At 42.5% G+C, this 14,027-nt stretch overlaps 1 protein-coding gene across 1 annotated transcript; it reads left to right on the plus strand.

The window, feature by feature from the left end:
- The first annotated feature begins 12,288 nt into the window (after positions 1–12,288).
- LOC121457554 (hemoglobin subunit beta) lies at positions 12,289–13,607 on the plus strand. The gene is made up of 3 exons (XM_041666411.1): positions 12,289–12,450; positions 12,556–12,778; positions 13,344–13,607. Exons 1-3 carry the CDS (start codon positions 12,359–12,361, stop codon positions 13,470–13,472), a joined length of 444 nt encoding a protein of 147 aa, XP_041522345.1. The 5' UTR covers positions 12,289–12,358; the 3' UTR covers positions 13,473–13,607.
- The last annotated feature ends 420 nt before the right edge of the window (positions 13,608–14,027 follow it).

Genomic DNA, 14,027 nt, shown 5'->3' on the forward strand with positions numbered 1-14,027 from the left:
CCAGATCTCATTACAGATGGTTGTAAACCACTATGTGGTTGCTGGAAATTTAGGACCTCTGGAAGAGCAGCCAGTGCTCTTAACCACTGAGCCATCTCTTCAGCCCTTAAATGAATAAATTTATTTAATAATAAAAAAATTTAACAGTCAAACATGACACAATAAAATATAAGATGAAGCAAAACCTCTCCTATTGAAGTTAGACATGGAAACAGGGGTAAAAGAGTCCCAAAAGCAGACAAAAGAGTCAGAGATGCATTCCTTCTGATATCCAGGAGTCCCATAAAATCCTAAGCTAATAGCTATAATGCTTAAATGGAGGTGGAGCTTTTCTTCTGTCTTGACTACCCAGTTCCAAATAAACACACGAAAGTTTATATTAATTGCAGAATGTTTGTCTCATCGCTCAGGTTTATTATTTACTAGCTCTTACAACTTAAATTAATCCATTTCTATTAATCTGTATTTTGTCAAATGGCTTTTCCTGTCCTCTAACATCTTGTTTTCCCAGCAACTGCTTGCATCTCTCTGCCTGACTCTGCCCTCTTCTTTCTTTATTTTCAGTTTGGTTTTCTAACCTAGTCTTATTCTGTTTTGCTATAGGCCAAATCAGCTTTATTATCAACCAATGTGAGTAATACATATTCACAGCATACAGGAGGGTTATCCCACAGCAATAATATATAAGTAGAGGACCTGGTATAAAACCATGTAGGCCCTGTGCTTATTGCTTCAGTCTCTGTGAGCTCATTTGTGCCTTGATTAGATAATTCAGAGGGCTTTGTTTTTCTGGTATCTTCCACTCCTTTTGAGTATTAAGATCTTTCCACCTCTTCATCCAACTAATTTTTTTGAGGAGAAGGATTTGATTGAACCTTCAATTTAGATTCTCTTTCTACATAATGTCTGGGTGTGGGTTTCTGCATCTCTTCTGATCTGCTGCCTGAGGAAACCTTTTTGATGATGATTGGATAGGCCACTGATCTGAAAACAGCAGAATATCATTAGGAATCATTTAATTAATTATTTTTTTGTAATAGATCAGTCATGTTTGATTTTAGTCTAGATCTTTGGGCTATATAATTTCTAATTCAGAGTTTTCTAAACCATGTTGGGTATAAATTACTTCTTGTGAAGTGGACCTTAAATCAAACCAGACATTGATTGGCTACTCCCAAACATCCTGTGCCACCCTGCCTTAGCATATCTTGCAGGCAGGACAGAATATAGGTCAAAGGTTTGGTGGATGGGACAGTGTCCATATTTCGCCTTCAGTAGCCTGCAGAGGACCTTCCCTCACCAAGGAGACCAGAACATAGTGAACCTTTATATAGGCACCAGCTCGACTTTTCACCATTCATTGAGATGTAAGGATGTTGTTCTCAGCAGTGGGGCCACACTGTCAGTTTGTAGAGAGCAACCATTTGTCTTAGCATCAGCCTGAGTTGTATGTAGATTTCTATTAGATGCCCTTGGCCAACAAGTCAATTGAAAGCATCCTAGACCCGCCACTGAAAATCTTGCCAGGCTACAAGAGGTGGGAAGTTGAGACTGTGTCCCTTATTACTAAGAATCTTCCTTCTGATCACTTTTATAAGTTCCAAAAAGCTACCGCTGTGCTAACTTTCCATGCCATCTCCTAAATTTTCCCATTTCCAGCTGTCTTTACACATAGTGTCTGCCACCGTCTCACCTCCCTCACCTCCTGATCTTTCCAGTTCCCATCCCCACCTGCTCCCAGTCCACACATAAAATCAATTCTCTTTATGCTTTCAAGGAAGATCCATGCTTCCCTCTTGACATCCCCCCCCCCCCTCCTTTACCTAATCTCTGGGTCAGATGTTTTATCATTTACTTAACAGCCCATATCCACATATAGGAAAATACATACCATATTTGTCTTTCTGGGTCTTGGATGCCTCACTCAGAATGATTATTTTCTAGTTTTTTTCCCCGTGTCCTAGAGTTTCCCCTCTCCAGCAAGGTCCCCAAAGGACAAATTAAGAAATAGTCTGCTCCTCTGCCCCTGCCTCCCATGTATGCCTGAGTCAAGTGAGAGAACTGACCTTGAGGTCAGAAGGGCCGCAGAGTGCCAGCCACTAGGTGCAATACTCTGAAAACAGGCCTTGGACCCTGTCTGGGTAGCACAATAGAGCCAATCCCATTGGCAAAGGTGTGACCAGCTCCGATATCATTAGCTTGAAAGACTTGTCCCCATCACTCACCTGTTATGTGGCAGCATGGGCAGCAGAGAGATTCCTCTCCCCTCCTCATCAATGCCTCAGGCAGGTGGGAGAGCTAGCCTCGTCTAATCCCCCCCCCCATTTGATTTAGCACTTACAAGAGTGGTCCCTGCACCATGCCTGGGCAACACAGTAGAGCTGGCCCTGAAGGTGTAAGTGTGGAAGAGCCGACCCAGAGACATGAAAGCAGATCTGACCCTGCACCTTGCTGCAAAGGGTGAACTTGTCAAGGTAATGCAGGAAAACTCACCGTGGTGTCAAAGACAAGGGAGAGCTCCTGGGATGACCAACTCTGCACCTACCCAGGCCGAGAAGCCCACCCTAACATCCACATCCAGACCAATCAGCAATAGAGTGTCACCACATGGCAGCTCTGGTCTAAATGCTATAATACCCAATGAAGACTGTTAACCACAATAATAGTAATAATAGACAACCCAGCCCCCCCAGCACCCCCTCCAACCCTGCCCTGCTGTATGCTAGGACCAGTGCTCAAGAACAGTTTTAAGCTCCTACACTAAGGCTACCCACCCAGAGCGGTGAGTGCCTGCTTACCAGGCAGGCCTCAAGGTCCCCTGTAAGGGAGCCCGGGCACCTTCAGCTTGTGCTTTAGGAGTGCCTGTGCTCTCCTGGATCTTGCCCTGCCTGCCCCGTTTCTCCTTTTGTCCCCGGATCATTGGGCTACCAGGTGGCCCTGTTTAGGTGCTGAGGAGTTCCATCTGGATGGGTGAGTGTGTGCTATCCAGGGGCAGATTGTCCCGGAAGAGAGCACAACCCCCCCCCCCAGCTCCTTCTGCAGGGCTGTCTTTCTTACACATGACCCAGCCCCCCAGGACCCCACCCCAACCCTGCCCTGCTGTATGCTAGGACCAGTGCTCAAGAACAGTTTTAAGCTCCTACGCTAAGGCTACCCACCCAGAGTGGTGAGTGCCTGCCTACTGGGCAGGCCTCAAGGTCCCCTGTAAGGGAGCCCAGGAACCTTCAGTTTGTGCTCCAGGGTTGCCTGTGCTCTCCTGGATCCTGCCCTGCCTGCCCTGTTTTTTCCTTTGTCCCCAGATCATTGGGCTACCAGGTGGCCCTGTTTAGGTACTGACGAGTTCCATCTGGACAGGTGAGTGTGTGCGATCCAGGGGCGGATTGTCCCGGAAGAGAGCACAAACCCCCCTCCCCCAGCTCCTTCTGCAGGGCTGTCTTTCTTACACACGACCCCCCCCCCCACCAAGCCAGCGTTTTCTGCTAGGTCCTTTGCCCAGGAACAGTTTTCTGCTTCTACACTAAGGCTACCCACCCAGAGCGGGGAGTGCCTGCCTACAGGGCAGGCCTTAAGGACCCCTGAAAGGGAGCACGAGCACCTTCAGCTTTTGCGGCAGGGTATCCTGTGTTCTACTTATCCCCACCCTGCCCCCCAAGTTCTCCCTTTTGTCCGCGGGTCATTGGACTACCAGGAGTCTATGTTTTGGTGCTGAGGAGTTCCATCTGGACCGGACGGTTCCTGCTTCTACACTGAAGAGATACACCCAGAGAGTCAGTTACAGCAAAGACTGGACCAAGACAACAGGCCTCTCCTCGTTCCATTTGAAGGAAGAGATGGGAAGGCACCAATGCAAGAATTCCTCCAACAACCTGAAAGGCAACAAGACATCACCAGAATCCAGGGATCCCGAAATAAGAAGAAGTTTACACCCTACTCTAGAAGAATTAGAAGAAATCGACTCAAAAGTGAATTATATGAAAATAATAGAAGACCTTAAACAGGAGGTGAAAAACTGCCATAAACAATTAGAGATCACAAACAAAAAGGTAGAAGAAATGAATAAATCGCTCAAAGATACCCAAGAAAATCAAGAGAAACAAGAAAAAGCAATCAAACAGGTAAGGAAAGCGGTTCAAGACTTGAAGAATGAAATGGAAGTAATGAAGAAAACACAAACCAAGGGAAGGATGGAGATGGAAAATCTGGGTAAACGAACAGGAAATACAGAGACAAGTACTACCAACCGATTACAAGAGATAGAAGAAAGAATTTCAGACACTGAAGATACCATAGAGAAAATAAACACACTGATCAAAGAAAACAGCAAAACCAACAAATTCTCATCACAAAACATTCAGGAAATCTGGGACACAATAAAAAGACCAAACCTAAGAATAATTGGGATAGAAGAAGGAGAAGAAGTACAGCTCAACGGTCCAGAAAATATATTTAATAAAACTATAGAAGAGAACTTTCCCAACCTAAAAAAAGATATTCCTTTGAAGGTTCAAGAAGCATACAGAACACCAAATAGACTGGACCAAAAAAAAAAAAACAAAAAAAAACATCTCCTCGCCATATAATAATCAAAACACAAAACATACAGAATAAAGAAAGAATATTAAGAGCTGCAAAGGAAAAAGGCCAAGTTACTTATAAAGGTAAACCTATCAGACTTAAACCTGATTTCTCTATGGAAACAATGAAAGCCAGAAGGTCCTGGATAGATGTACTGCAGAAACTAAGAGACCATGGATGTAAGCCCAGACTACTATACCTAGCCAAGCTTTCGTTCACTATAAATGGAGAAAACAAAATTTTCCAGGATAAAAATAAATTTAAACAATACGTAGCCACAAATCCAGCCTTACAGAAAGTAATATGTAGTAATAAGGAGCAGCGGACTGCGTCCCCGGCACCCGGCTGCCCGCACGGCTAGCGTTACCCGAAATAATTACACGGAAACTCGGAAACTGTATTCTTTTAAACACCGCTTGGCCCATTTCTATCTAGCCTCTTCTCGGCTAACTCTCGCACCTGGACCAGCCCATTTCTAATGTAGCCCACGAGGTGGATTACCAAGGAGATTCTAGCCTAAGTCCATCCTGGGTTGGAGCTTCATCACGTGTGTCTGCCCGGGAGCGGGCAGCATGGCATCTCTACTCCAGAGAGCAGAGCTGCCAGTCAATCTGGGAGAGGGGAGCATGACATCTCTGATCTCACTTCCTCTTCCTCCCAGCAGTCTACTCTGTTTACTCCACCCACCTATGTTCTAAGCTATGAGTCCAAGCAGTGTGTTTATTACTTAACCAATGAAATCAAAAGATTGATATATGATACTTCTACATCAGTAATAGAAGGAGAATCACAAACCAAGGAGTCCAACAATGACCACAATAACTCAAACATCAAGAGACCCTTCACCAGCACAACTCAAAGAAGGGAAACACACAAACTCTACTACTAAAAAAGTGACCAGAGTTAACAACCACTGGTCATTAATATCACTTAATGTCAATGGACTCAACTCACCTATAAAAAGGCACAGGCTAAGAGATTGGATACAAAAACAGGATCCAACATTCTGCTGTTTACAAGAAACACACCTTAACCACAAAGACAGGCACCTACTCAGAGTAAAGGGATGGGAAAAGGATTATCAAGCAAATAGACCTAAGAAACAAGCAGGTGTGGCCATACTAATTTCTAACAAAGTTGACTTCAAACTTAAATCAATCAGAAGAGATGGAGAGGGACATTTTATACTCATAACAGGAACAATTTATCAGGATGAAGTCTCAATCCTGAATATCTATGCCCCTAATATAAAAGCACCCACGTATGTAATAGAAACATTACTATAATTCAAGGCTGCCATCAAACCGCCCACACTAATAGCAGGAGACTTCAACACTCCTCTCTCACCAATGGACAGGTCAATCAGACAGAAACCTAACAGAGAAATAAAAGAATTAATGGAGGTAATGAATCAAATGGACTTAACAGACATCTATAGAACATTCCACCCAAATAGGAAAGAATATACCTTCTTCTCTGCAGCTCATGGAACCTTCTCGAAAATTGACCACATACTCGGTAACAAAGCAAACTTCCACAGTTATAAAAAAATATTCGTAACCTCCTGTGTCTTATCAGATCACCATGGATTAAAGTTAGAATTCAACAACAATGCTACCCCCAGAAAGCCTACAAACTCATGGAAACTGAACAGTCAACTACTGAACCACACCTGGATCAAGGAAGAAATAAAGAAAGAAATTAAAGTCTTCCTCGAATTCAATGAAAATAAAGAAACAACCTACTCAAACTTATGGGACACTATGAAAGCAGTCCTAGGAGGAAAGTTCATAGCACTAAGTGCCCACTTAAAGAAAACAGAAAAAGCACGCATTGGAGACTTAACAGCCCACCTGAAAGCTCTAGAAAAAAAGAAGCAGACTCACCTAGGAGGAGTAGAAGACTGGAAATAATCAAACTGAGGGCAGAAATCAACAAAATAGAAACACAGAAAACAATCCAAAGAATCAATGAAACAAAAAGCTGGTTCCTGGAGAAAATAAACAAGATTGATGAACCCCTATCCAAACTAATCAAACAGCAGAGGGAGAATATGCAAATTAATAAGATCAGAAATGAAAAGGGGGACATAACCACAGACACAGAGGAAATTCAGAGAATCGTTAGATCTTACTACAAAAGCCTGTATGCCACAAAACTGGAAAATGTAAAAGAAATGAACACTTTTTTATATAAATACCATATACCAAAGTGAAACCAGGACCAGGTGAACAATCTAAATAGACCTGTTAGTTGCGAAGAATTAGAAGCTGTTATCAAAAACCTCCCTACCAAAAAAAGCCCAGGACCAGATGGTTTCAATGCGGAATTCTACCAGAACGTCCAAGAAGACATAATTCTATACGCCTTAATGTATTTCACAATATTGAAACAGAAGAGTCATTGCCAAATTCCTTTTATGAAGCTACAGTTACTCTGATACCAAAACCACAAAAAGACTCAACCAAGAAAGAGAATTACAGGCCAATCTCACTCATGAATATCGACGCAAAAATTCTCAATAAAATACTGGCAAACCGTATCCAAGAACACATTAGAAAAATTATCCATTATGATCAAGTAGGCTTCATCCCAGAGATGCAGGGCTGGTTCAACATACAAAAATCTATCAATGTAATCAATCATATAAATAAACTGAAAGAAAAAAAAACCATATGATCATTTCATTAGATGCTGAAAAAGCATTTGACAAAATTCAACATCCCTTTATGATAAAAGTATTGGAGAGATAAGGGATACAAGGGTCATACCTAAATATAATAAAAACTATATACAGAAAGCCGTCAGCTAACATCAAATAAAATGGAGAGAAACTCAAAGCCATCCCACTAAAGTCAGGAACAGGACAAGGATGTCCACTCTTGCCATACGTCTTCAATATAGTGCTTGAAGTTCTAGCAATAGCAATAAGACAACATAATGGGATCAAAGGGATTCAAATTAGAAAGGAAGAAGTTAAACTTTTGTTATTTGCAGATGATATGATAGTGTACATAGGCGACCCCCAAAACTCTACCAAAGAACTTTTATAGCTGATAAACAGCTTTTAGTAAATCAGTCTCCCTCTTATACAGAAAGGATATGGAAGCAGAGAGGGAAATCAGAGAAGCTTCACCTTTCACGATAGTAACAAACAGCATAAAATATCTTGGGGTAACTCAAACCAAGGAATTGAAAGATCTATTTGACAAGAACTTTAAGGCATTGAAGAAAGAAATTGAAGAGGATACCAGAAAATGGAAGGACCTCCCTTGCTCTTGGATTGGGAGGATCAACATAGTAAAAATGGCAATTCTACCAAAGGCAATTTATAGATTCAATGCAATCCCCATCAAGGTCCCATCAAAATTCTTCACAGATCTTGAGAGGACAATAATCAACTTTATATGGAAAAACACAAAACCCAGGATAGCCAAAACGATCCTATACAATAAAGGATCTGCTGGAGGCATTACCATCCCTGACTTCAAACTCTATTACAGAGCTACAGTAATGAAAACAGTGTGGTACTGGCATAACAACAGAAAAGTTGACCAATGGAATCGTATAGAAGACCCTGATTTTAACCCACAAACCTATGAACACCTCATTTTCGATAAAGGAGCTAAAAGTATACAATGGAAGAAAGAAAGCATCTTCAACAAATGGTGCTGGCATAACTGGACGTCAATCTGTAGAAGAATGAAAATAGACCCATATCTATCACCATGCACAAAACTCAAGTCCAAATGGATTAAAAACCTCAATATCAGTCCAAACACATTGAACCTGATAGAAGAGAAAGTGGGAAGTACCCAACAACAGATGGGCACAGGAGATCGCTTCCTATGTATAACCCCAGCAGCACAGACAATAAGGGCAACATTGAATAAATGGGACCTACTAAAACTGAGAAGCTTCTGTAAAGCAAAGGACACTGTCACTAAGACAAAAAGGCAACCTACTGACTGGGAGAAAATCTTCATCAACCCCGCAACAGACGAAGGTCTGCTCTCCAAAATATATAGAAAACTCAAGAAACTAGACTTTAAAATGCTAATTAACCCATTTAAAAAATGAGTCACTGAACTGAACAGAGAATTCTCAACAGAAGAAGTTCAAATGGCCAAAAGACACTTAAGGTCATGCTCAACCTCCTTAGCAATCAGGGAAATGCAAATCAAAACAACTTTGAGATATCATCTTACACCTGTCAGAATGGATAAAATCAAAAACACCAATGATAGCCTTTGCTGGAGAGGTTGTGGAGGAAGGGGTACCCTCATCCATTGCTGGTGGGAATGCAATCTTGTGCAACCACTTTGGAAATCAGTGTTTCGGTTTCTCAGGAAATTCGGGATCAACCTACCCCTAGACCCAGCAATACCACTCTTGGGAATATACCCAAGAGATGCCTGATCATATGACAAAAGCATTTGCTCAACTATGTTCATAGCAGTATTATTTGTAATAGCCAGAACCTGGAAACAACCTAGATGTCCTTCAATGGAAGAATGGATGAAGAAAGTGTGGAATATATACACAGTAGACTACTACGCTGCAGTAAAAAACAATGACTTCTCGAATTTTGCATGCAAATGGATGGAAATAGAAAACACTATCCTGAGTGAGGTAACCCAGACCCAAAAAGATGAACATGGGATGTACTCACTCATAATTGATTTCTAGCCATAAATACAATTGGTGAACCTAAAGAAGCTAAATAAGAAGGTGAACCCAAGGAAAAACATATAGTTATCCTCTTGGCTATGGGAAGTAGACAAAATTGCCGGGGAGAAAATTGGGATCTTGGGGGTGGGGTGGGATGGGTGTAAGGGGAGATGGGGAGAGAAAAGTGTGAAGGGGACGATGGGGGGAACTTGGGAAAACAGGATGATTGGGATAAAGGAAGGTTGGATAGGGGAGCACGGAAGCACAGTTCTTAGTTAAGGAAGCCACCTTAGGGTTGGCAAGAGACTTGAATTTAGAGTGGCTCCCAGGAGCCCAGGCGATGTCCCCAGTTAGTTCCTTGGGCAGCTGAGTATAGGGAACCTGAAATGACCCTATCCTATAGCAATGCGGACAAATATCTTGCATATCACCATAGATCCTTCATTTGGTGATGGATGGCGATAGAGACAGAGACCCACACTGGAGCACTGGACTGAGCTCCCAAGTTCCCAATGAGGAGTGGAAGGAGGGAGAAGATGAGCCTGGAAGTCAGGACCACGAGGGGTGCACCCACCCACTGAGACAGTGTGGCTGATCTATTGGGACTCACCAAGGCCAACTGGACTATGACTGAAAAAGCATGGGATAAAACCGGACTCTCTGAACATGGCGAACAATGAGGGCATGCTAAGGACAATGGCATGGGGTTTTGATCCTACTTCATGTTCTGGCTTTGTGGGAGCCTAGCCAGTTTGGATATTCACCTTCCTAGACATGGACAGAGGTGGGAGGACCTTGGACTTTCCACAGGGCAGGGAACCCTGACTGCTCTGTGGACTGGAGAGGGAGGGGGAGAGGAATGGGAGAGGGGAAGAAGGGTGGGAGGAGGGGGAGGGAAATGGGAGGCTGGGAGGAGGCTGAAACTTTTTTTTCCTTTTCTCAATAAATAATAATAATCATCATCATCATCATGCATGTAGGAATGCAAGATGTTTGGGAATGGGCAATACAGTAAGTGAATTTATAGATGCCAAGAGTTTTAAAATGGGGAGGGAGGCACTCGAAATATTTGCCTTCCAAATACTGAAGAAAAAGCACAACAGCTTCCTGTGTTATCTCATGTGTCTCCACTCTGGAAGCAGAAAACCACAGAAAGAAGCTGTCTAAAATAATCACCATATTGGAGAACTCTGGATAATTCTCTGAAACTCATGTCCTTCACCGACAGTTCTTAATTGCTAAGAGTCATGGTCTTCTTACTAAAATTCCATGGATCGGGAAAACTTGGCAGTTTGTTGTTGTATTCTCATTCTTTGCTGCAGAGCTCCTATGGAAGTTTAGTGTGGAGATCTAATATGAGTGCTTGTAGACAGTGTATTTTAGTCATTTCTGTTCTTGGTGGCTTTATGTACTACTGGTCCATAATGTTTCAATGAAGTGCATATGTGTGAGGGGTGGGGAGAAACCGAGAGCAATGCACCAGCCCTAGCAGCCAGCCAGCCAGACAGTGGTGGGGAAAGGCCAGGGGAGAGAGATCAGAAATGCTTGTAGCTTTTCCTTTTCTCATGGTAACTTTTTGAAGTCTTTGCATAGTTTAATACTTTTACACATTTCTGTAATGTGTGTTAGTCATTTTCACCCACATGGGCTTCTTTCCTTCCTCTCATGCTACTGTGGCCTTTTCCCCCAGAACCTCTTCATATATTTATGCCTTCTGTTTTGTGACTCTTGGAGTTTATTTAGTTTCTTGCAGCTTTTAACACCAAGAAGGAAAAGTCTACTTCAGAAGTTCTTAGTGTAAAAAGTTAAGGATGTTTTATGTGAGAGTTTAGAGGGTAGGAAGTAGAGGGAAACTGGAAAATCCACAAAGATGAAAATTAAACAGTTTAATAGTAACAATAAATAAGTGTACACAGCAAGTGGATCTAGGTAAGGACTATCAAACATGAAAATGACTCTAAAACATAACATACATACTGCCCAGAAAGCAGCAAAATGGACGAATGAATCAGTAATGAAAGCAAAGTAAGAAAGAGAGAAAGGAAGGAAGGAAGGAAAGAAAGGATGAAGGGAGAGACAGAGAGAGGGAGGTAAGAAGAGAAGAAAGAGGGAGGGAAGAAGGAAGAAAGAAAAAAATTTGAACACAGGAAGAATTTTTCAATCTTTCTGCCACTAGGTTTTCCCGATACTGAATTTAAGTGATAGGAAGTCCCTCTGCTCCTCCAGACATCCACAGATGATTACAGATAGAGAATGTTCACTGTTCCTCTTTAGTCTTTCCTTCCAGATAACTGAGTCCCCAAATATTACCACCAGTCTTTGGATTCTAACAAGCTTTGTATCTGTATTGATTTTCTTCTGAATTGAGAGTTCTGTTTCTATCTCTGGGTCCCCAAAACTTAAAGAGTAACAAGTGTATAAGACACATTCAATTTAGCTGCTTCTCTAAACTTACTGGACTAAGTAAACAGATTAAAGAAACAAGGAAACACACAGAAGACCAACTTAAAATAAGTGAACACATGTTTAATTTTTTTCCCTGGAGGATTAATCCAAAATTAAATAAAAACAGAATTAAAGAAACAATAGAAGAATGATTATTTTGTCTTCTTGTTTATGTTGCATGACCTGAATTCTCAGGGGAGAGCCTCTTAAACATTTAAGCCAAAACAAAACAAACAAACAAGTGAAAAACCCAACAGGTCATTTTCCTACTCATAATATGCTACTATATTTCATTTCTGTAGTAAAAATTATTGAAGAAGAATCTAATAGAGCAACTATGTTATTTATCCAAAAATTCATAAATTTAGTTGCCAAAAAAAGATGTTTTGGGGCCAGTGAATGCTGAAAGGATAAGAACAGATCATATTGGGAGGGAGGACCCAGAATTCAGATCGCTAAGTCAGTGCCATAGCCATCCTGGGTAGATATGGTTGTCATTGCTGAAGCCTCATCCTACACAGTCACACCCTGACATTGGCCAATCTGCTCACAGCTGGCAGAGAAGGCAGGAGCCAGGGCAGGGCATAAAAGGTGGGGCAGGACAAGTTGCTCCTCACACTTGCTTCTGACATAGTTGTGTTGAAGCACAAGCCCAGAAACAGACACCATGGTGCACCTGACTGATGCCGAGAAGGCTGCCATCTCCGGCCTGTGGGGGAAGGCCAACGCTGACGCAGTTGGCGCTGAGGCCCTGGGCAGGTTGGTACAGAGGTTACAATGCAGCTTACAAGTGGGTGCGTGGAGATGCAGGTCTGTTTTCCACAGGCACTAACTTCCAGCGTCCTCTGGTTGTCTTCTCCTTAGGCTGCTGGTTGTCTACCCTTGGACCCAGAGGTTCTTTGAACACTTTGGGGACCTGTCCTCTGCCTCTGCTGTCATGGGCAATGCCCAGGTTAAAGCCCATGGCAAGAAGGTGATCCATGCCTTTGCTGACGGCCTGAAACACCTGGACAACCTCAAAGGCACCTTTTCCGCCCTGAGTGAGCTGCACTGTGACAAACTGCACGTGGATCCTGAGAACTTCAGGGTGAGTCTGATGGGTTTGCCCGTGGTTTCCTTCCTCTGTCTTTGGTGATCACCTTCCCATCAGAAGGCTGAGGGAAGAGACTCTAGGGAGAAGTTTGGATGGAAGATGCCTGCTTGTGCCCCGTAGAGGGCTGGCAAGAGTTTGACGACTTTACCTCCCCTCACTATCGTGGTCTCCCCTCTTTGTTCTTCGAGGCTGTGATTTCCTCTTTCTCCAAGAAACTCTTCATTTTCACTTTCAGTTTTAAAATCTATTTGTTCTTCTTTATCTGCGTTTTTTTTAAATTTTTTTTCAAGTATTTCCTGGCAATTTGCTTTGAGGACAGGGAAGATAGGCAATTCCCTGCTTCCTTGCACAGCTCTCTGACTAGGCTTATAGGGAAGAATATAATTTGCCTATAGATTCTGTTGCCATAGAGGATTTTCATCAGCTCTGGAGGGTGGGACCCAGCTGTCATTCTGCTTCTGCTTTAAGACTGTAACCATAAGTTGCCGTTTGAAATGAGCCTGCAGTGTCTGGTGTTTTTGCTCTAGTATCATGAGATGCCTGTTCTGTCTTCCCACAGCTCCTGGGCAATATGATCGTGATTGTGCTGTCCCACGACCTGGGCAAGGATTTCACCCCTGCTGCACAGGCTGCCTTTCAGAAGGTGGTGGCTGGTGTGGCCTCTGCCCTGGCTCACAAGTACCACTAACCCCCTTTCCTGCTCTTGTTTATGCACTAATTTTTTTTTTTTGTCCCCTGGAGAAAAACTCTTCATGTGGGCTAAATAATGAAGACCTTTGTGCTTCTACTTCTATCTAATAAAAGATATTTATTTTCCTTGCAATGGGTGTGTTTTAATTGTGTTTCTTGGAAGAATTCATATGAAGCAATTAAAGTATAAAGTAACTGGGCTATGTTGGGGGAAGTAAAGGGAGAATAAGAGTCATGTCATTCTATTTCAGTTAAAACCATTCAAAAATAAAATAGAGAAAAGAAATGAGTATTCAGAAAAGGCTATTCCTTTTGACTTTGAGCTAATAAGCTGGTATCTGGTGCTTCCTGATAGGCGATGAGCTAGGAAGCAGCTGCTATGGGAACCGCCGATGCCATTCCTTATCACTCGGAAAATAATTCAACTTAGGGTTTCATTTACAGCATAGATTTTCACTAGCTGTTCTCAGAATCTTCTCTTGTCATTCCACTCACTGCCTGGTGCCTCAGAGACCTCACTTTAATCATTTCTCCTGTCTGCAATTCTCACTCT

The sequence above is a fragment of the Microtus oregoni genome, unplaced genomic scaffold (genome assembly GCF_018167655.1).
Source record: "Microtus oregoni isolate MIOR12 unplaced genomic scaffold, Mior012 000016F_ref0000370, whole genome shotgun sequence".
Classification (NCBI taxonomy): domain Eukaryota; kingdom Metazoa; phylum Chordata; class Mammalia; order Rodentia; family Cricetidae; genus Microtus; species Microtus oregoni.